Consider the following 23389-nt stretch of genomic DNA (forward strand, 5'->3'; position numbering starts at 1 on the left):
TTCTTGTTCCACCCTCTTTCCTGTGAAAACCTTCCATTTCCTATGATTCCTAAGCTCCCCTCTATTTGCTAGATGGGATGGTTTCTGATTCATGCACTGAGTAATAAGGCCAGTTATGATGCAGGTTGGCCAGGTTTGAGGACCCAGAAGGGGTCCCACAGGACCAGCCCAGAGGGTCCTTGGCTTGGCATTGGATAGAAATCAAACAAGAGCAGAGAACTGAGAGCAGAGTTTATTGAAGACATAGAGAGAATACAGACACAGAAAGAGGATCTGGGATACGGAGAAAGGAAAGGAGAGAAAGTCTCATCTTTGCTTGGGGTCTGGGCTCTTTATTGATAATTGTGGTCTGGTGCATGTGTCCTCTCCAGCAGCCAGGAACTGGTCAGAACAAGGACAGGAACCAGGAGTGCATCATAAATCACTTATTCCCTGGAGCCAGGGGGTCTTAGGATGGAGATGTCCAGGGCCAGTGGTCTGGAATACACACATGTGGCTTCGCCCGGTTATTCTCGCCTGTTGCTCCCCAGATGCTCTCCACTGTGCTGGAAGCCTCCAAAGAAATTATTAACTACTTGTTCCCGACAAGGAGGATATACACTTAGGCATGTGTAAGATAGGGGTGTAGGTCCTTGCAAGAATAGAAACAGGAAAGGGAGAAAAAAAAAACAGCTTTTTTTTTTTTTTTTTTTTTTTTTTTTTTTAATGGGGCCTTGCAGTTTCCCTATCTTAATTAGATCTTCTCATTCTCAGGTGAATTTTTTTTTCTTCAACAATGGAAAGTGAGTAACAAGAAGAGACTGCTGGGGTGCCGGAGTGGCTCAGTTGGTTGAGGATCTGTCTTCAGTTTGGGTCATGATCCCAAGGTTCTGGGATAGAGCCCCACATCTGGCTCCCTGCCAAGCACGGAGCCTGCTTCTCCCTCGCACTCTGCTTGTGTTCTCAATCTCTGTCAAATGAATGAGCAAAATCTGTAAAAAAAGAAAAAAGAAAAAGAAGAGCGCTTATAGCTCTAAGATACATAGAAATGAATCAGAAGGATGTCAGTCAATGAATACTGGGCATATATTGTACATTGTATGATTTGTTTACTTAAACAAATTTTTTTAAAGATTCATCCCCCATTGCAGTGAGCTTGTTTTATTTATTTTTTTTATTTTTATTTATTTATTTATTTATTTATTTATTTATTTATTTATTTATTTATGATAGTCACACAGAGAGAGAGAGAGAGGCAGAGACACAGGCAGAGGGAGAAGCAGGCTCCATGCACCGGGAGCCCGATGTGGGACTCGATCCCGGGTCTCCAGGATCGCGCCCTGGGCCAAAGGCAGGCGCCAAACCGCTGCGCCACCCAGGGATCCCGTGAGCTTGTTTTAATAGAGGGTTTTCACCTCACCATGTCAAATTATGATATCATATTGTTCTTAAGAAATCTCATAAATAGGGCGATGTAGGAAAAACATTAGGGTTCGAAGCTGATGGCCAAGAAAGGATTCTTGAGACATCTCTGCTGCAAAAAGGTGATTTTATTAAAGCACAGGGACAGGACCTGTGGGCAGGTAGAGTTGCACTGGGGTCATGAGGAGGGGCCCATTATATACTTTCAAATTGGGAGGGGTTAGGGATGGTGTAAATCTCTAAGGAAATTTTGGAAGCAAGGTTTCCAGGACCCTGAGGGGGCCAGCTATTGTCGGGAAAAGGTCATTTATTACTGTCTAGTAAAACCTGAGTCATGAGACCCGTCAGATGCATTTTGGGGGGTCATGTGCTTGGGGGATGATCGCCAGCATGTATCTTGGAGTGGAGGGGGGGTGGTGGATAGAGATAAAGGAAGCTTCCAAAGGAATATTTATGTTAAAGTAGACTTACAGGATCCTGGGGGTTGAGCTAAGGTTGCCTTTTGCCCTGAGCAAAGTGTCAACAGAGAGGCAGCTGAGTCCCTAGAGGAATGTCACTCTGCCTGTTTCAAGGACTTGTCAATGGACTGTAAGTAGTACAGAAATTTAATAACTTTTCTTCTGCTTTTGTTTCCCACATCAATCCCTCCTGAAAATTTGTTGCTTTTTTTTTTTTTTAAAGATTTTATTTATTCATTTGAGATAGAGAGCACAAGCAGGGAGAGTGGCATGAAGAAACAGGCCCCCACTAAGCAGGGAGCCGATGACCCTGGGATCATGACCTGAGCCAAAGGCAGATTTATACCTGACTGAGCCACCCAGGTGCCCCTCCCCTGAACAAGTGTGACCCTTAAATCTTTAAGGTTGTTGAGATTAGAAAGTCTCATTTTCTGTAGCTTCTTCCTGCCGAATAGGGGTGTAGAGATGTCCCTACCTATGGGTCGACACTGGTCCATCGGGTCTCCTAGAGATATAGGAGTTAGGAAAGGCAAAGGCAGTAGCCGCCAAGGGAGACCACATGCGTGGATCTTCCCGAGCGGGAAGGATTATCTGTGGGCTCGAAGTTACAGCAGTGAAGGAGCCTCGGCACCAGGTGGAGAGCCATGGAAGAAAACAGCAAAACATGATTAGAATAATACAAAGAAAAAGCTCAAATAAGAGTCCTTTGATAGTTGACAAAAATTTTCAGTCCAGGAGTTTAACCAATCATTAAAGGAAAGAGATTTGACTGATTTGAGTATTCATGTCAGAAACCCAGAAAGATTTTGTTAGTAATCTGGAATGTATACCCTGATTTCTGTTTTTTATGATAACACAACTTCCACCTTGTGCAGCAGTTAAAACATCTAATCCCACTCTATTTTGTGAAACTGCTTTACACATTTGTGTTCCTTAAGTATTCACTAGAAAAATGCAATTTTGAGTGTCATTTAGGGCTTTGATCTTGTTTTTTTTTTTTTTTTTTTTTAAAGATTTTATTTGGGATGCCTGGGTGACTCAGTGGTTGAGCAACTGTCTTCGGCTCAGGGCGTGACCCCCGGGGTCTTGGGATCGAGCCACATCGGGCTCCCTGCATGGAGCCTGCTTCTCCCTCTGCCTGTGTCTCTGCCTCCCTCTCTGTGTCTCTCATGAATGAATAAATAACATCTTTTAAAAAGGGGGGATCTTCTAAATCTGGTTGACTAGAATAAACAAAATCAATAACCTCTGAATAGTTGTGCTCTATAAAGGTACAATGGTCAGGTCCAGGCATAAGGATAGCTGGGTTTAAAATCCGACAGGTTTTAAGTATTATTTGAGGTATATCCATAAGTATAGACTGGTATTAAATAAGCTGGCTTTCCCTCATCCATTGCTGGCCTTTGATCGCTAAGATACTCTGGACCTGATGTGAAGTCGTTACAGTCATTACTGTTCCAGAGTGAGCTTTGAGGCTCCTGTTACCAGGAGAGCTGTTGCATGCTTGGCTAAAACATTTGTTTGCAATTATACATCAACAGAGGTGGCTTCTAGGATAAATATGCCTAAGGGGTAAAACCATCAAGAAGCCCTCTTTGAGGTCCAGTCTTAACAATCATTGACAAGTGGGAGAAGACTTGTTTCAGGAGAAAAGAGCATCCCCAAGTGCATCATCCAATCTAATCATAAAGTGTGGTCATCCATTATCTCCACAAACCCATAGTTAACCCCATGAAGCGAGGTTATGGCCTGGCTTTTAAGGAGCAATTTTGTCATCCCAGCCTTACGGAATTGATCGAAGCTAAAGTTATACAATTGTTGTGGCATCTATTCCATTTTTCAGCTATTCAAATAATCATATGCCCATGGGGTCTTGCTATTATCTACACAGACTAACAAGCATGAAGATTGTCTATACATGAGCTACTGTGGCAATTTCTCCAAAATTTTCCTAAAGCTGTCTAGCTTAGGCAAACGACATTCAAAGACAATCAGAACTAGGATTTAACATCTGCAAAGGTGTGTTATTGAAACATAATTTTTCTCTCTAAACTTACCTTTATTCCCAGAGATAGCCAAATCGAGGCTAATTTGTTTGTAAAACAAGTCTGATTTTGGGATCCCTGGGTGGCGCAGCGGTTTGGCGCCTGCCTTTGGCCCAGGGCGCGATCCTGGAGACCCGGGATCGAATCCCACGTCGGGCTCCCGGTGCATGGAGCCTGCTTCTCCCTCTGCCTCTCTCTCTGTGACTATCATAAAAAAAAAAAAAAAAAAAAAAAAGTCTGATTTTAACAAATAGGCCTAATTATTTACATAAGCTCAGCAAGAATAGCAATTGACCATATAGATTCTTTTAAAATCTGCTTTGCCGGAATTTTTATAAGGAATCTCTAAGCTGAACTCTTAGCCTCAAGGCCAGAAGCCAAGCCAAATATTTGCCATCAGATGTTGCCTACAAGACCTCTAAGTTTGGGTGGATTCCTCTTCATGAGGTCCCCAATATATATCCTGAAGTTCCTGTACCTGCTAGAAAGTGACATTCTTTGCTCACTTGGTAAGGCTGCTAGGAACTCTGTAAGCAAGGTGTCAAGCCAACATTTCCAATGGGATTTATGGCTCCAGGTTTCATAAAGTCAACCTTAGTTCCTTAAAGCTGTTTTGTCATATCTGAGTCTATGTATGTCTCTCTCAAATATGACGTTCCAGTCAAAACCTTGGTAAAATAGCCAATATTTCCAATGGTGTCCTGTTGCAAGACAGATTCTTAATTGAATGAAGGCAAATGACTATGATTGCCATGGAAGAAAGAATACTTACTGAGACCTTTTAAATTTCGGAGGGTTCAGGTAGAGAGATGCTTTAATTTGTTCACAAATGGATAATTTACCACATTTTTGTAAGTCATAGGTATCTTAAGAGAAAGTTTCCTTAATCTGGAAGAGCAAACATTAGAGAATCATCGATGTTTCAAACAAGAGTCACAAAACTACAGTCATTTTTTTAAATTCATTTATTCCCATGTGAATAATTCTTGTTCAGTTTGAATGTAGTCTCTTAATTAGTTCTGGAAATTCTTACCCATTTCGGTTTTAGGAATTTAAAGATATCAAGCACCTGTATTTGTCCTAAGTCCTTTTTACGAATCTCCTTGAAGATGAAACTCATTTTGCAAGGGAATAGGAACCATTATAAATGACAAGAACTCAGAAATGGAGGACACTGGTAATGATCCAATTTAAAAGTTCATTATGATGCAATTGACAAGGAAATTCAGCTACTTCTGTGACACATAACACTTCAATAATCAGAATATCTGGTGGTGCAATGACCTTATACCAGAATGCAACGTACCAAATAAACAAGCCTAATTTGTCAACAAAACTTCGTTTATGATTTAATCTTGAGGAAGTTTGTTAAAACCTTAGAAAAGGTTGACATGACTAAATAGGATTAGGGATCATCAAAGACCTGATAAAGGTAAAACCTAGAAACTCATTTTTCTGGGCAAGCAAAGAAAAAACAACTGTTTACATTTTTTAATCAAGAGCAGACCAACAATTCAAGAAAACTCTCTTTTAACAGAAGGAAAGCAGACTTTCAATCTTTTTAAAATTCATTCATTTCAGTCTTAGTCCATCCTGACCAAATATAAAACTCCTTTCCAAAGTTTTCCCATTTTCTACAACTTTCCTATGCATTCAGATTTTGTCCGCAGCCATTTCTCTCCAAACAACCGGTCTCATTTAGGACAAAATCACTTTCTCTCACCTTCAACAAAAATGTATTTCCATTCCCATTATCTTTCTTACATACCTCCTACCTTTCTGCATACAGAGTTGCTTCCCTTATTTCCATCAATCTTAATTACATTTAGCAGAATTTTGCACTTAGAAACTTTAGTCTCCAGTGAAGACTAAGTAGTAACCAGTTGTGAACTGTTACACCAGAACTCTTTAGATGGCAAATTTATGAATCAGATAAGCACAAAGCATGTTTGTTTGCCAACAGACACAAATATCCTTAATGTCTCAAGAAGTCAAAAACAAAAACCTATGTCCAGTAATCAATGTGTTAGCACTTTCTGCTATTTGGAAAAGACCTAGATGTCCAATGACTTTAACCCCATTTATCATCCAAGCAAAACTTTAAAGTTTCATGTTACCAAAGACTTTGAAAGCTATCTTAACAATTACCCATGAAAACTTTGAGACAGAGCAGATTCACCATCATTTTAAGTCATTTTTTGCTGACAAATTGCAACAGAGATAACACAAGCTTACTTGACCTTTACCAAACCTAGATAGAATAAAAGTTTCATATTTAATGCTGATAACTTTAAAGATGTCTATCTTAATTAAACCGCCAAACTTAACTTAGTTTAAATACCAAATATGTCCCACCTGGATCCTCCCTATTGTCAATTTTTTTAAGGTTTTATTTATTTATTATTCATGAGAGACACAGAGAGAGAGGCAGAGACACAGGCAGAGGGAGAAGCAGGCTCCCTGCAGGGAGCCCGACATGGGACTAGATCCTGGGACTCCAGGATCACACCCTGGACCAAAGGAAGATGCTCAACCACTGAGCCACCCAGGGATCCCCATCCTGTTGTCACTTTTTACCAGATACCCTAGTGGGGAAATCTGGAGTGGGTGGTGTTAGATCCAGGGGGTGCTCTTCTTGGGTTTATCTGGAGGAAGCCTATCTAGATAATTATCATCCAATATGTCAGGGGGAGCTTTACTAGCCAGACACATTCAGGCAAACACATTCTTCCCTGTTTTCTGCAGAAGAGGTCTGACAGATCCTCCTGAGGCCACACAATGTGACAGGAGATCAGTCCTTTCCTAAGTCTTGCAGTCTGAATGGTTTCCAGTGTGGTAAAAGGCACCCCCAAGGGAGAGCCCTTATGAACTGAAGAAAAGAGAGAGAAGTCGAGAAGGTCCGTTACCTAGAAAATCTCCCCCCACCCTCACCCCCACCCCCCGCCACTCCTGGGGTAGCATCCCACCTGTAGGATATGTCAGAGGTTCCTGGTGTCAAAGCAACTGGAGGCGTCCCTCAAACAAAAATTCCTATGACTACAGCTGATGATAAAGGCCCCTGTGGGAGGGATGTTAGTGTCACACACCCCCTCCTCTTCGCATCCTAGGCTACAGTTGGGTGCCTTGAAGCACCCTGTTTTTAGCCCATGGAGAACACTAGAAGAGTTTTACAAGGGGAAATTACCCAATTCTGTAGCTTAAGTAGTTAGTAGAAGACATTGACAAAAAATAGTAAAGATAAAAATCCATCATGATCTAAGCAACATTCCAACACACGTAGTCCTTACAGCCAACTTCCCTAGGAAACAGTCCCCCGTTAGGTTTTAATTCCATTGGGTACTGATTTTGGCCCGCTCCCAGTGGAAGTCCTGCAGTCAGAAGCAGCTAGGCCAGGATGCTAAGGGGAATCACATTAGGCCAATGAGGAGGAAACATCACACAGAGTCTTAAGATTGGCAGCTGTCCTGGTGACTTTGGTGGCTATCCCGTGCCCCAGACAACTTTGTATACGGACAGGAATAAAGAGAGGGCATCGAATTTCTGGGTCTTATTACCAATCCAGCTAGGCACTAACTTCCAGCCAAAAAACAGGCTTCCTCCTCCCTGTAGAGTAGCCACGGGCTAGAGGATTACAGCCTGAGCAATCGACAGGAAAGTGTCCTAATAAGACTGTACTCCTTGGGGCTCCTGGGTGGCTCAGTTGGTTAAACATCTGCCTTCGGCTTGGGTCATGATACCAGGGTCCTGGAACGGAGTCCTGCTTTGGGCTTCCTGCTCCACAAGGAAACTTTTCCCCCTCCCTCTCCCTGCCACTCCCCCTGCTTGTGCTCTCTTTCTGTCAAATAAATAAAATCTTTAAAAAACAAACAAACAAAGACTACATTCCTTGAAAAGCCCCTGAAATGAGAGTAAAGGAAGAGGAGAGAAAGTACTCACCAAGTCTGCATTGAGGTTCAGAGTCCAGGTGAAAAGACTCAAAGCCCCATATTGGGCACCATATGGTATAGGAAAGACAGTAGGGTTCAAAGGCGACGGCCAAGAATTTTTGAGACATCTTTGGTACCTTGGGTGGTCCATCACCTTGTACCCTAAGGCTCGGCTAATTGTTGTCCCAGTGTTGTGTGGTTTTGCAGGAAGAGCTGACAGGCCTGCCTGTCCCTGTTCTCCAATTTAGATTCTCATAGGCATCTCTTGACAAATTCGGCAGGAAATTTCTATACAATAAAATACATGTCCAAGATGAGAAAAAAAAAAAGGTACAGTTCAGCAAGCCCCCCCTCTCCCTTGTTAAGGCAGGGTCAGGGCACTTGAGGAGTTGCACTGGGGTCATGAGGAGGGGCCCATTGTATACTTTCAAGTTTGGAGGGGTTAGGGATGGTGTAAGTCTCTAAGGAATTTTGGAAGCAAGGTTTCTAGGACCCTGAGGGAGCCAGCTATTGTTGGGTAAAGATCATTTATTACTGTCTAGTAAAACCTGAGTCATGAGACCTGTCAGATGTATATTGGGGGGTCCTATACTTAGGGGATGATCGCCAACATGTATCTTGGGGGTGGGCGGGTAGAGATAAAGGAAGCTTCCAAAGGAATATCTATATGTTAAAGTAGACCTACAGGATCCTGAGGGTTGAGCTAAGATTGCCTTTTGCCCTGAGCAAAGTATTAACAGTGGGGCAGCTGAGTCCCTAGAGGAATGTCACTCTGCCTGTTTCAAGGACTTGTCAATGGGCTGTAAGTAGTGAGGAAATTCAACAATTTTATTCTCACTCAACTTGGCCAATCTAATGAGTCTTTGTCACTCTAAGAATTTTCCTGGCCTCATCCTCTCTTGGACAACCATCATCCTGAGACCAGGGTCATGTTAATTGCATTCCAGCAACAGTCCAGCTGGTGGAAATACACAATGTCTACCTGCTGAATATGTACCTTGGTCCCCAAACTTATTAACAGGACCTACTAACCTGAAATTCCTATTTTGGAATTTATTGATATCTTTATATTATATCACCATTTCTACATTGTATCAAGTATAGTTTACAAAGCTTAGTCAAATGTCGGGAACCTAAACATCTGACATTTGAATGAGTTTGGTAATTTGGCTAACAATGATATTTTCCCCTTAATTGCATGGGGGAAAAAAGGGTAATGCATCTCACTTGGCTCCCAGAGAATCGATCTAAAATATACTGAGATTCCAAAAATGAACATTAAATACAAGACACAGAATCAATCTTCAAAGACAGAAGAAACATTCTTTGGCAAAAGGTGGGAAACTAATTATAGAAATAGAGAACATAGAGTACCATCATAAGCAGAAATAACACAAAACCTTTGCCTTCTGAAAAATGTCTAAAACACAACAAAAGGAAAGGCATTTAGAAGTTCCTAAATAGGAAAAGAGGACCACACGAGAGGAATACAAATAATGTAGCCCATGGAATTCCATTGAAAAAATAAAAACTACCCAATGGCCACCAAGAAACAAAGGATATTTGATATATATACACTCTTTGTGAAGACAACAGAGGGACATTTTTAGATCTTTAATACTTATTTGACATTTCTGAGTGCCTTTGATGTGGCAAGCACTATGTATGCTAAATGCCATATGTATAGTAGGGAATAAGTAGACATGTGCCTGCATTTTAAAAATCCTTTCCCCACATACCTTGCTTGCAATAATAATTATAGAGCATATGTCAAATATTGAGCTTTAATCTATGAAGAAAGGGTTGAAAGAGGATGTCGTCTATTTATCACAAGTAATAACCAGTAACGTCAGTATCCATGTGCCTTACAAATGAGGACTAGATAGTTCCCCAACTAGCTCCTGGGGGTTTGTTTGAACGAAGAAGAGAAAATCTTTCTATCTCAGTAAGAGCCCGTCATAACCAGGAACGTTGCACATTTGGCACCAAGACCATGGCTTGGAACCTCCTGTGTACCTTGCATCAGTGGTCAAGTGAGGACAAATCATTTATCAAATATGGGAAAGATAAAAGGTAAACATCAGAGATGAAAAGGCAGTGAAGATGATCACCAGATGGCTCTTCTAGCTCAATAAGTAAAACCAAAGTCACAGAGGTCTATAACCAAGAATTAGCTAAACTATGACAATCTATTTACTTGCAGTTCAGAACAGCTCCACTAATTTCTGCTGAAGATACTTCAGTAATATCACTTCACCTCTGCAAGAAAGTAGAGGACTAAGGAGAAGAGTTGACTGGTGTTTACTTCAGACCAAAAGAAAAGACATGGCCCACTCCAGCTCCAAGAAAGAGGTGGAGGGGGAGAGAGAGGGGAAGGCAAGAGGGGAGGGGAGAGAAAGGAGGGAAGGAAGAGAGGGGAGACTGGCTTCCTAAAGGCACAGCTATAGTAACAGCTCAGAGGCAACATTCTGAAAGGATGGGTACCCCTCTTCAGGATATCGTGTATTTATTAAACCAGAGACCTCCAGGTTATACTGTGGCCTCAACAGGAGGAATTCACGGTTTCAGCAACCAGAAAGCAGAAGCAGGAGTGGCTCCACTTAACAACACGCCCACTGACCCACTGGGAAATTTTGCACGTTCATGTCTGTAACTCTGAGCTCTGCAGGGCCAAAGGTCCAGGTACCCAAAGTGGATGCACTCCCGCCAAGGGACACATTGAAGTTCTCATTCAACTACATACAACAGCTGCTGCCAGGACACTTTGGATTTCTTGGGTCCAGGGACCAGCAGATAAGAAGCGGCATAGCCAGGAGTGCCTGGTTGGCTCAGCCAGTAGAGCATGAGATCTCAGGGCTGCGAGTTTGAGCGCCATGTTGGATGTAGAGATCATTTAAAAATAAAATATTAAAAAAAAAAAAGAGGAGTTACCAGACTGTCAGGGTGAAATAGTCCTGCTTAGCAGGAGGAAGGAGATAGGGATGCTTTTACACAGTGGGGATAGACAGGAATGCATGTAGAACCCAAGTGATCTATTTGGGTGCTTCCTAGAATTCCCAAGCTCCATCGTAACTGCGAGTATGGATGTTTACCAATCTCAGCCGGAGAGAGATAGGACTATCAAGGGTTTGGACCCCTCAGGAATGAATGTTTGGGTCGTAATACCAGGTCAGCCACTAAGACCTGAGAATGAGAACATGATAGAGGGGGGGTGAGGGGAAATTAGAATGGATATTAAAGGAGAGAATGGATGGGGGCCAGTAGCAGCCCTGAGATCAACTGCAGTGACGGTACCTATAATTTGCCCCACTAACCTCCTTCTTCTACGTTTCTCTTCAGGAACAGAGGCCTGTATGAGGTTTAAAGGAATTGTCCCTTGAACCCATGTGGAGAAGCAGATCTTGGCTCTAGGCTCTAGGCAGCTATGAAAATACTCCTTAGATCTCCTGCTATGGTGATCATAATTGACATTGGGCCTATGGTTCCTAGTTAACTTGCTCATTTGCATTCAAATGCCAACAATCTCCAGTAGAGCACCTGGTTAAAGGTAAAGATCCAGCGGTGCCTGGGTGGCTCAGTGGTTGAGCATCTGCCTTTGGCCCAGGTCCTGATACCAAGATCCCAGAATCGAGTCCCGCATCAGGTTCCCCGCAGGGAGCCTGCTTCTCCCTCTGCCTGTGTCTCTGCCTCTCTCTGTGTCTCTCATGAATAAATAAATTAAAACTTTAAAATAATAATAATAATAAAGGTAAAGCTCAGACTTGGATTGCCCAGGTTCATTTTTTTTAAAGATATTTATTTATTTATTTATTTAGCATGGAGGGGGGAGGGAGAGAATCTCAAGCCAACTCAGGCGCTGAGCCGGAAGCGCAATCTCCCAGCCCCTGAGATGGTGACCTGAGCTGAAATCGAGTCTGTCCGTCAAATGACTGAGCCACCCAGGCATCCCTAACCTGCCCAGGTTTAAATCTAATTGTCATCTAACAAGCTCTGCGATCCTGGGCGTGACCTCCAACCATTTACTCCCTTTCTCCGTCTCCCGGACGCCTCGCTGCGTGGATGGGCTTCCCGCAGCATCGGGCACCTAACCTTCTGCGCGTTACCTACTCGTCCAAGCGCACAGCGTACTATGTGGAATAACATGGGGAAAAGAAAAAAAAAAGAAAAAATCTATGGACTATCATTTTGTTATCCTGGGGGGGGGCCTCCATTTGCTTTTTCTTATCTTTCCCTAGCTGCATTCGCCGTTCGCACACAGGAGGGGGACCCCAAGACTTCGGAGTCTTCCAGAGAGAAAGGCTAGGAACACAGGTGCAGTGTTTCCCTGTGTCCGGCGCGGCTCCGGGGCGCCCAGGAAGGGGCTGGTCCCCGCCCGCCCATCCGACCCCCGGACTTCGGGACGCGAGCCTCGGGGCCCCGCGCCCACCCGGGTTCCAGCTGCTCTCGGGGCAGCGGGGCGCCCGACCCCGCCCCCGGACCCGCCCTCTATCCTGGCCCCGCCTCCGGCCCCGCCTTCTACCCTGGCCCCGCCCACTGCCGGCCCGGCCCCACCTTCTACCCTGGTCCCGCCTCCGGCCCCGCCCACTGCCTGCCCGGCCCCGCCTTCTACCCTGGTCCCGCCTCCGGCCCCGCCCTCTGCCCGCCAGCCCCGCGCCCACCCCGCTTCCAGCTGCTCTCGGGGCAGCGGGGCCGGACTCCGACCCCGGCACCTCCCTCTATCCTGGCCCCGCCTCCGGACCCGCCCACTGCCGGCCCGGCCCCGCCTCCTACCTCGGCCCCGCCCTCCATCCTGGCCCCGCCTACGGCCCCGCCCTCTGCCCGCCCGGCCCCGCCTTCTACCCTGGCCCCGCTTCCGGCCCCGCCCCCTGCCCTCCAGCCCCGCTCCCACCTGCTCTCGGGGCAGCGGGGCCGGACCCCGCCCCCGGCCCCGCCTCCGACCCCGCCCTCTGCTCGCCCGGCCCCGCCCTCTATCCTGGCCCCGCCTCCGGTCCCGCCCTCTGCCCGCCCGGCCCCGCCCCCACCCGAGCGCAGATCCCCTCCGAGGTGATACCGACCGTTTATTGGCCACCAGAAGCACTCGCTCTTCTCATTGGCTGACGCTGCTCCGCGGTCACAGGTCTCGTCATTTCCGCTTCCGGCTCGCCTCCGGCACCATGGCGACCGCGCGGGGACTGCGGCCGCTGCTGACGCTGAGCCGGTGTAGCCGCGGGCGCGGAGGAGCCCCCGGAGCCCCCGGGTCCCGAGTGAGTGCCCGCTCCCCGCGCCGGAGGGACCCCGGGGCTCAGGAACGGCGGCGCTGCCGCGGGTGGGCGCTCCCGGCCGCGGTCAGCGTCTCCGTCCCGCCCGCAGGCGCTCGCGGGGGTCGCGCCGGGCGCGTCGCAGGTGGACAACAGCTCCGGCTTCCTGGGGCGGAGGCCACACCGCCGGCACCCCGGCGTCCTGCAGCTGCCGTGCGTGCGGGTGCCGCCCGTGCTGGCCGCCGCGGCGCGGGCCCTGCTGCTCGGTGAGTGGCGGGGCGGGGCGGAGCGAGCCCCGAGGCGGAGCGGGGGGCGGGGGCCGGCGGCACGCGGCTGACGGCGCTGCATCCCCGACCCGCAGAGAGCTCGCTGCCGGGCGTGGAGGCGCAGGTGCCGGCGCTGCGCAACTACCTGTGGAGCCGCCGTGTGCCCGTCGAGCCGGAGGAGCTGCAGAGGCGCGCGCGGCGCCTGGAGGAGCGGCTGCTGGAGGACGCAGGTGGGGCCTGCAGGAGAGTCGGCCGCACGGAGGGCCCGCGTCCCGCCGAACGGGGTCCTCCGCTGCCCTTGCCTCTCCCGGGCGCCCCGGGTCGGGACGGCCTACGTTTGTGTTCCGGGAACGCGGCTCCCTAGCGGGCCCGGAGGCCAGGCAGGGCTCAGCGAGCCGCTCTCACGACCGTGAAGCTTCTCCATCTCACACACCTGCCTTTATGCATCCCGTGCTCCCCGCTCTCCCCTCACCCGGTGCAGCGTAGGCGCTGGGGGGACACGGCCCGCAGACCCACGCCATCCTGAGCCCCAAGACTTCCAGGCCCCGCTTTCTTCCCTCTCGGAACGTCGGAGACGCCACAGCCCGGAGAAAATCCACAGAATACCGTGCTTACGCGATGCTCTTCAATCTTCGAGATGCTTCCCTTTATTTTTTTAAAGATTTTATTTATTTATTCATGAGAGACACAGGCAGAGGGAGAAGCAGGCTCCACGCAGGGAGCTGGATGCAGGACTCGATCCCGGGACTCCAGGATCACGCCCTGGACCAAAGACAGGTGCTAAACTGCTGGGCCACCCGGGGATCCCCAACACTTCCCTTTAAAATAGCGCAAAGTCGGGGATCCCCGGGTGGCCCAGCAGTTTAGCACCTGTCTTTGGTCCAGGGCGTGATCCTGGAGTTCTGGGATCGAGTCCAGCGTCAGGCTCCCTGCATGGAGCCTGCATCTCCCTCTGCCTGTGTCTCTGCCTCTCTCTCTCTGTCATGAATAAATAAATAAAATCTATAAAAAATAAAAGAGCACAAAACCTGTGGGGTGGGGTTGGTATTGATGAACGAGCTGCCGTTAGACGCAGGCTACCATCTGATTCGCCGTGGCGGTGATGGTGCTCGCGGTGACTCCTACCTGAGATTTTTTTCCCCCCTAGGTTGGGCTTCTCGTGAGCTTTGAGGTTTTGCCCAGGATGGGAGCTGCAGAGGACGTGGGCAGGCCGATCTTCAGCTGTTGGATCTGAGCCCTGTGCGTCCCCGGTCCCCACCGTGGATTCTTGTTCTCACCCTAGACGTCCCCCCGGCAGAGGAGAGGCTTCGCCAAGCCGTGCTGCAAACCCTGCGCAGAACTACCTACCATTGGCAAGAACTGACGTAAGGTGGACTAGAAAGGCTACAGAAGGGGAAAGAAATCTTGTCTTTAGCTGGAGACTGGGGTAGCACAGAGACACAGTCCACGTCTGGGAGGCCTGCCCGGTGTGTAGCTCAGGACCCCTACCTTCCAAGGAGTGAGAGTACTCAGCCCCGGGAGTAAGAGTTCTCCCCTCTCTAGAGATTTCATGCCTGTGGGATGGGCGTTATTCCCTGGTGGCTGTGACTCTCTGGTTTTTCTGGCAGCTACAATGAGAGACTGAGCCTGGTATATATGGCGGCAAGACTGGATGGCGGCTTTGCAGCGGTCTCCAGGGCGTTCCATGAGGTGAAAGCCCCTCAGCTTCCAACCCTTAACCATCGCTTCCTTTATGCATAAAGTGGTCTCCTGGGGTATGATTCTAGGGACAACGCATGCACTTTTTTTTTTTTTTTTTTTTTTTATTTATTTTTTAAAGCAGCTCTGTTTATCCTCTGAAAGGATTTTGTGACCCAAGAAAGGTCTAAAAATCACTGTTTCAGGAGGTTCCCATTGTATTAAGTGTTTCCATTGACTCTCCAGGAACATTCACATCTCATCTGGCCTGCCGTGCTCCCCTGATGCAGAGGGGCCGTAGAGAGGCATCCGCTAACTCTGCTGTGGGGTATTGTGTGTTTCTGCAGATCCGGACTCGAGTTCCCAAGTTCCAGCCCCAAACCCTAATGGACTTTGGCTCGGGTACCGGCTCTGTCACTTGGTAAGTCTCTTTCAGTCTGTCATTTCTAGCTCTAGAGAGCCTTGTACGACACCCCAAGACACTGGGAGACCAGACGGGGAGAATAGGAGAGAGTAGGGAACTAGAATGTTTAGTCCCTCGGATCGGGTAAGACGTAAGAGGGTATGTGGATTAGGGCCAGAACTTAAAGGAACTTCTGATGAGCAAAAGACCCATGTTTAGGAAGATAAAAAAGAAACGGAATTTAGTCCAGGGCATATCACCAGATGGTTTTTTTTTTGTTTGTTTGGTTTTTTGTTTGTTTTTTTTTGCCTACAGATCGTTTTTTGAGTCTGCCCTTTTTTTTTTAAGGAGTCCTAAATGAAATAAGAAAACTGCTTTAAACTAACACTCTGTTTCCCAGGGGTGGGGTTGGGGGCAGAGGGCTCTCTTAGGGCTGACACTGTCGCGAGAAATGGTGATTCATATTTTGCCACCTCAGGGCCGCTCACAGTGCTTGGGGCCAGAGCCTCCGTGAGTATATGTGTGTGGACAGCTCAGCTGCTATGTTGGATTTGGCAGAAAAGCTACTGAGAGGTGAGGACAAAGGATAAGGAAGGGCTCTTGTGAAGTTGGAGGAGTTGAGCAGGAACTGGAAAGGGTGTTTTACCGGGGAGTGGAGGGGGGCTAAAAGCTGAAGAGGAGTCTGATTTCCTGCGAGCTCACAGCTGAGCAGAGGGTGGTGGAGGCCTTTGCTGGGCCGTGGATGGGTCGGGTAGGATTGAAAGGACAGCTGACCCAGTCTCCCCAGCCCTTTGCAAGTTTGCTTACCCTTTTGCATCTCGCCCTTCCCTAGTGGCGTCCTTCATCCTTGGGGGCGTGTTTCTTGCCGAGACATCATTTTATACCTACGCACTCACCGCTGCCACGCCTCTGCTTCACTCCACAGGTGGCTCAGCGTCCGGGGAGCCTCACGTTCCAGGTGTCTTCTTCAGGCAGTTTCTCCCTGTGTCACCCAAGGCAAGTGACGACCTTCAGAGAATCTTAAATGTGGAATTTGGCAGATGGAAAACTGTGATTTCAGTTTTGCAACCCAGCCTGGAGTGTTAGAAGATAGAAGAGAACAAATACGAGGGGAGGGAAGTTTGTGACGCTCCCGGAAGGGCCAGGCCGGGGGAGTGTCAGGTCCATCATGCGCCGCGTCTGGTTCTCAGGTCCAGTTCGATGTGGTGGTGTCGGCCTTCTCCCTAAGTGAACTGCCCAGCAAGGCTGACCGCACTGAGACCATCCAAACCCTGTGGCGCAAGACAGGTCACTTTCTGGTGAGTTGAAATTCCTCTGCCCTTCAAGTTGTAAAGCAGCCTCACGGATCTCACGCGTTTCCTTCTCTCTTGTCTCCGTTGGAACTTGACCGTTGTTCTCAAGCGTAGGTGTGTTCGTCCCCCTTTTAGGCTCTGCAGCCCCACCTGCTGTGGGGATGGCCCTTTCCTTTAGGGCCCTCGACTCCCTCGGCGAAGTTCCCACGGAGCTGCTAGCATTTGTGTCCTCGTGTAATTCAGGGCTTATGCTTATTCTCCTTTTTGGTGAGCAGATATTGGTAGAGAATGGAACAAAAGCTGGCCACTGCCTTCTCATGGATGCCAGGGACCTGGTCCTCAAGGTAGGATTCTTTCTCCTTTCACTCCTGCGCCACCATCTCGCCAGTTAGCCCTACTCCCTTGCGAGTCGAAGAGCCTCACTGCTCAGAGTCCTGCAGTGGTGGGGTAACGCTCAGGGTGTTAGCACGCGCACTCCTTACGGTGCAGGGGGGTGACTAGCCAACCAGGGCCTGCGGGCACATCTGGCCTCTCACCCATCTTCGTATGTGCCATGTGGCCTGCGAAGAGTGGAGTTGACAAGTCAGCACAGAAACTGATTTTGTCTACTCCCTGGGCCTTTAAAAAAAGAAAAAGTGCGCGGACCCCTGACTCAGGGCATTGCTAAGCCAAGAACCTTATCTTCTGGGGATGGTGTGAGCCAGTGGATGATCGTGAATTGAATTGTCCTGCAATGGGACCTTTCTGCAAGTAGAGGTTGCTGACAAGGGAGAGCACCACGTTACGTGCCAAGTCCCTGCTTTACTCCTCCTGCAAAGAAAAAGTCCTTTGTTTGGAGTATTAGAGAAGCAGCCAGCTTAACTCAAGGAGCCTAGTTAGTCATTATCAGAATTGAACGTTAAAGGAGGCCTCCGTTTACTGAGTACAGACGCGGAGTTACAAGAATACACCCCTCAGACCCAGCCTGATTTTTTTTATTTCAGGGGAAGGAGAAGTCACCTCTGGACCCTCGACCTGGCTTTGTCTTTGCCCCGGTGAGTGTTGTCTCTGCCGTTCCGTCACGCAAAGACCTGAACTCCGCTGTGGCCAGGAAAAGTGAGAGGGTGAAGCTGAGCCAGTCTCTGCTGTCTTGTGTCCCCATCCAGTCTCGGTCTTGGTTGTTCCCCGCTCTCCCTGCCCCTGGTTCCTGTGCCCCCATCTCCCTCACCCTGCTTAACTCTGCCACTCTGAGTTTTCAGTTGTATGATTCTCTGGTTCTTTTCCGTGTTCACAGTGTCCACATGAACTTCCTTGTCCCCAGTTGGCAGCCTCTAAACCTCTGGCCTGTAGCTTTTCTCAGGCTTACCACTGCATCCCCTTCAGCTGGGTATGTATCCGGAGAACCCTACAGCAGAGAGAAAATAGTCCGAGGGGGCAGATGATAAAGAGTACGAGGCAGGCAGAGCTGGGGAAGTCAGCGAAGAGCCTGGAGGTTTGGGGGCCTGGGTGTGCATGGCTTACAGAGTATGAAAAGGGCTGCAGGGACTCGGGGAGGGGGGGTCATGATTTTATTTCCCATCTCTTTTCCCTTCAAATCGTCTCTATATTTTTATCTCAGAACAAGAAGAAGCAAAAAGAGGAGAAGTTCTCGATGGTAATTCTTGCCCGGGGGCGTCCAGAGGAAGCTCCTCGATGGCCGCGTCTCACTCAGCCTGTCCTTAAACGGCCACGCCACGTGCACTGTCACCTGTGCTGTCCAGATGGGCACATGCAGCACGCTGTGATCACAGCCCGCCAGCATGGCAGGTACCAAGGCTGTAACCAAAGTTGGGGACAGCTGGCAGGACCCTGCAGCCCACACTGACCTCTCTTTACTATAGGGATTTGTATCGCTGTGCTCGCGTCAGCTCCTGGGGAGATCTTCTACCCGTGATCACACCGTCAGAGTCGGAGCTGCCCCCGTCCCCTGCTGAAGACCCCCTGAGGGTCGACAAGGATGCGTAACAAGTGTTTTCTTCCTTAGGCCTGCCAAGGCTGAAGCTACCTGGCATCCAGGGTGGGAGCGCTGGTAGCCCTGTGTGTTCTCGCTTTAGAGGTTTTAATAATAATAAAGTTTTCAAAGCGTAGAAATGGATCTCATGATTCTTAAAAGGTCCAGGGCCCAGTCGTCACGGCCTATCCTATGACAGGTGTTCAGTGCCCACGCTCCCACACGGACCCCAAGCCCACCTTCTCCAGTAAGAGTGCTGCTGCCTCTACCAGAGACCAGGACTCCCGGGGAAGTGGTGGGGCTGGTAGGGAAAGCTGCCCCCAGTCTCCGGGCACCGGCCCAGTGGGCATCGGGTTGTTAGGGGGCCACTAAGAAGGGGAGCCAGGCTGCCCAGCCTGTGGTTTCTTCCCTTTTCCTTCTATCTTTCTCAGGGTTCGTCAGCTCCCCAGCCCAGTTTCCTCAAGAGCTGATCGCCACGGAGCCTGAGTTTTCCATCTCTACCCCCATAGATCCAGGCAGGACCCTTCGGTTTGCTTGGGTCGTCTCTCAGTTTTTCACTCAGCCTCACTGTTTCAGGGCTAGAGCAGTTTTCTTCGCCCTAAAATCTCAGCCTCTCTCCCCCAGGACACAGTCCCGACCTATCATGGCTTGATTTTCAAACTTTTCAACCTTAAGATGAGATGAAAGTGAGGCGCATCCAGTAGAACCCAGTCTTTTGTCGGCTTGGCAGTCGGGTACGGTGGTCTCTGGTGATGCTGTGCAGCTACGGCTCCCAGGCGGCAGTGCCAGGAGGGCTGGTACACAGCCACTCTGCTTCTCACGTCCCGTACGGCGTGTGGCAAAGTGCGTGGACTTCAGCACTTTATTACAGAATAGACTTGGGTTAGATGATCTTGCCCAACTGCGGGCTTGGCATCCGGGTGTCATGAGCACGCTGGAGGCTGCTCTCGGCTGGGATCGGCTGCTTCGGTGCGTTGAATGCACTGCAGTTTAGAGTGGGTCCATCGGGATGTCGTCCCATCGTGAGCCGGGGAAGCTCTACGTATATCTGAAAACCGGCCCGGTCAAAAGCTGGAACAGCATTAATACTGTAATGCTGGAGATTCCACTCCCCCCACACACCTGGAAATTGCCATGCCTGGAGCTGTGTTTCTGAGGTTACAGGAGAGGGGAGTCCCCTCCGTAGAGTCCCCACAGCATGGCGGGCCGCACCTTTCAGCCCCACCTCCTTACCTGAAGGTGGCCTCAAATCCCCTCTGAAAAGGTAGGGTTCGGATATCAGCACAATGACCCATGAGACCTGCGGACATGGGCGGGGTGGAAGGGGCACGGAGGCTTGAGATCTGACGCCCTGAATGAGGCGCACCCAGGGGTCTGGGAAGGACCCACCCTAGACTCCCACCTGGCGTTGGAGCAGTCCCAGGCGTGAAGTAAGAGTGTCCATGGCCTTGGGATTAGTCATGGCCCCGAAGAGAAGACACAGCTCGGGTTGTGCCTGGCAGGGAGTCCGGAGTTTCTGGTTTCCCGTTCTGGAAGCCGGGGGAGGGGCCTCCCTGTAGGGGGAGGGCGGGAATCTGGGGCAGGGCCCCAGGCAGCTATGCAGGCTGTGCAAGCAGAGGCAGCGCAACAGAGGAGGATCCCAGCAGCCTCCTGGACTCGGGAGAGCAGACACCAGCACTGACCACCTGCTTCCACTCTCCCGCCCCAAACCCCGCAACTGCCACCTGCCGCTCTGAGGCATCTGCTGCTCCTGCCCCCCCAGGATGGAGCCACTGCTAGGAGCGAAAATTGGCTGCCTGTTGGCCTTGCTGCTCCTCACCCTGGGCTGCGGCCTTATTCCCATCTGCTTCAAGTGGTTCCACACTGATGCAGCTACAGGTACCGCCGGCCGCCTCCAGCCCCGAAGCGGCGGCATGGCCGCAGCCCTTGCCCATCCCGAGCCCTTGCTCCGAGGCCCTCACCGTCCCCGAGCCGGGGACCCGGGGTGTTGCCTCCGGCTCCTGTGCACCTGCGCCGTCTCACGGCCACCGGATTGTGACTCCTCCTTTCCCTAGGCCGTCACCGCCGGGCCCTCAGCCTCCTGGGCTGCGCCTCCGCGGGGGTCTTCCTGGGAGCGGGGCTCATGCACATGACCGCCGAAGCCCTGGAGGGAATCGAGTCTGAGATCCAGGGGCTCATGATGCAGGTGAGCGGCGGGGCGGTGAGGCCGGAGCAATAAGCAAAACGAGTGGCGGAGACGAGTGGTGGGGACGGCAGAGGATGAGGGTGGGAGCCAGCGAGAGGCCCGCTCCGGGGGCCTGAAGGCCAGTCGCAGGGGACGTGGAGGGGAGCCGAGCAGCTGAAGGGGCAGGAGGCAGCCGAGCTGCCCTGCCCGCACCTGATCCCCGCCTTTCTCTCCCTAGAACAGGACGGAAAGGGTGGGCAACGCCTCTGAGGATTCCGACTCCGCTCAGGCAAGTACCTCCGTGGGCCCCGCGCTGGAGGGGAGCAGGCCCAGAGGCTCCTGGGAGGACGGTGTCGGGAAACCGGGCGTCCCCTCTGCTCCTCAGCCGACATCCCAGAGGGAAGGGGAAGCCTGCACACCCCTTGGATGTGTGGGACCCCAGGAAGAGCTCTGCTTTACCGTCGGCCTTTCTCTGGCCCCTTTGCCACGCCTCTCGCTCCCCAGATTTCTAACCCCGACACCTCATGTTCCTTGGTCCCTCCGGGATTCTTGTTGTCGCTGCCCATCCCTGCTCTTGGCTTCCTTCCCCTGGCCTTCTTTCCGCCCAATATGCTGCATCCATCTGGAAGCATCTGAAGCAGAGGGGCTAAGGCCAGAGTGAGAGCCAGCAGGGCAAGCAGGCGGCCAGTTTCTATGGATCGGTCATCCCTCGCCTCCCACCCCGTGGCCGCCCCGCGTACTTGGGGCTCTTCCCCTCCCGCCTCACAGCCCCTCTTTGCGTTCCCAGATGGGGTACCCCTACGGAGAGCTCCTCATCTCCCTGGGCTTCTTCTTGGTCTTCCTCTTGGAGTCGCTGGCGTTGCAGTGCTGTCCTGGGGCCGCTGGAGGAACCACGGTGCAGGAGGAGGAGTGGGGTGGCACTCACGTCCCGGGACTGCACAGCCACGGACCGCCACCCTCTCCCTCGAAGGGGCCCCTTGGGTCCCTCGTCCTCTTGCTCTCACTGTCCTTTCACTCGGTGTTCGAGGGCCTGGCCGTGGGGCTGCAGCCGACGGTAGCGGCCACGGTGCAGCTCTGTCTGGCCGTCCTGGCTCACAAGGGGCTCGTGGTGTTTGGCGTGGGCCTGCGGCTGGTGCGGAGAGGCGCTGGAGCCCGCTGGGCCGCGTTGTCCATACTGTCGCTGGCTCTCATGTCCCCCGTGGGCCTCGTCCTGGGGCTGGCTGCCACTGAAGGGGACCCTCAGGGGGGGCGAGGCTTGGCCCAGGCTGTGTTAGAAGGCGTGGCTGCCGGCACCTTTCTGTACGTCACCTTCCTCGAAGTTCTGCCCCGGGAACTGGCCAGCCCCGAGGCCCCTCTGCTCAAGTGGGGCTGTGTAGCTGCCGGGTTCGCCTTCATGGCCTTCATCGCCTTGTGGGCCTGAGAGACTCCTGGCGTCGGGTGGACCTACCAGGATGGCCACCGTGTTTCAAATGGCTTTGGCCTCCTCCACTGAGACTATGAGACGCGCACCAGGCCTCGTCCTCCTGAACCGGACCACGGCCTTTTCCTACATGAGCACCCACTTCTCCTCCAGGCCCGGGAAAAGGACGTCAGGGCTGGGTGCCTATAAATTGGAGAGTTGATGCAAGGAGCATCGCTCCAGATGCAACTCTTGCCCGCTTATGCGACCGTGTATAATAAAATGTCCGGTTTACCCTTCCCCTTGAGCCGTACTACCCTTCATTCCTCCGGGGGGCCCAGGAGCTGCACACAGCGGCGGGGTGGGGAGTAGAGAGGCTGAATGTTGGGTGTCATCCTCTCCTGTGGAATCCGGGCCCCTAGCCATCCTGGGGGCTGCGGGCCATGCCCTCCACACCTGGGAGCATTGCCGAAATTCCAACAGCCTGTTCCTGCCTGACCCACAGGTGTTGAGAAACTGAGCCAGAGTTCTTAGCATTTAGAGAGAAGGGATGTAAAACCAAACCATGGGCTCTAGATTTTTCCCTACGCTCCCCACCCACCATCCAGTACCTGCTATCAGCCAACTGCAGCGTGTCCAGCAGACCAGAGAGCAGGCGAAGGAAAGCCTCCCTCCACCTGGTTCCCGCTGTGCACCCCGAGCCTGCGTGGCCGCGGGGAGGCCGTGGCTCTTCTTTGGGCCTCTGCCCCCACCCCCCCCCCACCCCCCCGCCTTGTGCTCAGGGATTAAGAAGCACTGCGTTTGCAGAGGGAGAAAGGCGCCACATAGATTCCCAGGGTGATTACTGGGCTTTGCCACCAAACGGCTTTCCTCGCGTCCTCTCTACCTGGCCCTCGGCCCCCGGCCCCTCCCCGCTCGGCCATCTGTCTCTCTGTGTGTGGACAGGGCCTGGACGGGAGTTGCAGCCTGGGGTGATGGGGGGGCGGGGGGCTGGATGGGAACTGCAGCCTCAGGGGCAAAGGACAGGGTCTGGACGGGGCTGCGGCCTCGGAGGGGGTGGGGGCTGGACAGGGCATGGACTGGAGCTGCAGCCTGCAGGGGGCTGGACCAGTGGGGTGGGGTGCTGGACGGGAACTGTGGCCTCAGGGGCAG

At 51.2% G+C, this 23389-nt stretch overlaps 2 protein-coding genes and 1 long non-coding RNA gene across 9 annotated transcripts; 2 read left to right on the forward strand and 1 right to left on the reverse strand.

The window, feature by feature from the left end:
- Positions 1–217: 217 nt before the first annotated feature.
- On the reverse strand, positions 218–13104 carry LOC102151676. 5 transcript variants are annotated; one of them, XR_005370352.1, is made up of 6 exons: positions 12885–13104; positions 7841–8118; positions 4677–4792; positions 3917–4108; positions 2335–2482; positions 218–971 (listed from the first exon to the last, which is right to left on the reverse strand). It is a non-coding gene; the product is annotated as an uncharacterized LOC102151676 (long non-coding RNA). The 5 variants fall into 5 exon arrangements; XR_005370351.1 differs by lacking the exon at positions 2335–2482 and having other exon boundaries at positions 12885–13100; XR_005370353.1 differs by lacking the exons at positions 2335–2482; positions 12885–13104 and adding an exon at positions 12719–12784.
- Positions 12968–18813, forward strand: METTL17 (methyltransferase like 17). Of its 2 annotated transcripts, none has more exons than XM_038558425.1 (14): positions 12968–13073; positions 13180–13333; positions 13429–13563; positions 14616–14697; positions 14941–15022; positions 15358–15431; positions 15892–15986; positions 16339–16409; positions 16604–16711; positions 16981–17049; positions 17689–17739; positions 17979–18071; positions 18303–18490; positions 18565–18813. In XM_038558425.1, exons 1-14 carry the CDS (start codon positions 12984–12986, stop codon positions 18686–18688), a joined length of 1416 nt encoding a protein of 471 aa, XP_038414353.1. In that variant the 5' UTR covers positions 12968–12983; the 3' UTR covers positions 18689–18813. The 2 variants fall into 2 exon arrangements, with proteins under 2 accessions (XP_038414353.1, XP_038414354.1); XM_038558426.1 differs by having other exon boundaries at positions 18303–18486; positions 18565–18755.
- Positions 18814–18918: 105 nt separating this feature from the next.
- On the forward strand, positions 18919–22536 carry SLC39A2 (solute carrier family 39 member 2). 2 transcript variants are annotated; one of them, XM_038558429.1, is made up of 4 exons: positions 18919–20552; positions 20729–20859; positions 21082–21127; positions 21626–21759. In XM_038558429.1, exons 1-3 carry the CDS (start codon positions 20438–20440, stop codon positions 21106–21108), a joined length of 273 nt encoding a protein of 90 aa, XP_038414357.1. In that variant the 5' UTR covers positions 18919–20437; the 3' UTR covers positions 21109–21127; positions 21626–21759. The 2 variants fall into 2 exon arrangements, with proteins under 2 accessions (XP_038414357.1, XP_038414356.1); XM_038558428.1 differs by having other exon boundaries at positions 20438–20552; positions 21077–21127; positions 21626–22536.
- The last annotated feature ends 853 nt before the right edge of the window (positions 22537–23389 follow it).

Source organism: Canis lupus, chromosome 15, assembly GCF_011100685.1.
Source record: "Canis lupus familiaris isolate Mischka breed German Shepherd chromosome 15, alternate assembly UU_Cfam_GSD_1.0, whole genome shotgun sequence".
NCBI lineage: Eukaryota > Metazoa > Chordata > Mammalia > Carnivora > Canidae > Canis > Canis lupus.

What these genes read in the sequence shown, in the direction of transcription:
- SLC39A2 (XM_038558428.1), top strand. Translation starts at nt 20,438, where the DNA reads ATGGAGCCACTGCTAGGAGCGAAAATTGGCTGCCTGTTGGCCTTGCTG. An exon ending in TCCAGGGGCTCATGATGCAG is followed by an intron (nt 20,860 to 21,076) that starts GTGAGCGGCGGG and finishes TTCTCTCCCTAG; the next exon opens with AACAGGACGGAAAGGGTGGG. An exon ending in AGGATTCCGACTCCGCTCAG is followed by an intron (nt 21,128 to 21,625) that starts GCAAGTACCTCC and finishes TTGCGTTCCCAG; the next exon opens with ATGGGGTACCCCTACGGAGA.
- METTL17 (XM_038558425.1), top strand. Translation starts at nt 12,984, where the DNA reads ATGGCGACCGCGCGGGGACTGCGGCCGCTGCTGACGCTGAGCCGGTGT. An exon ending in TACCATTGGCAAGAACTGAC is followed by an intron (nt 14,698 to 14,940) that starts GTAAGGTGGACT and finishes TTTTTCTGGCAG; the next exon opens with CTACAATGAGAGACTGAGCC. An exon ending in ACAGCCCGCCAGCATGGCAG is followed by an intron (nt 18,491 to 18,564) that starts GTACCAAGGCTG and finishes TCTTTACTATAG; the next exon opens with GGATTTGTATCGCTGTGCTC.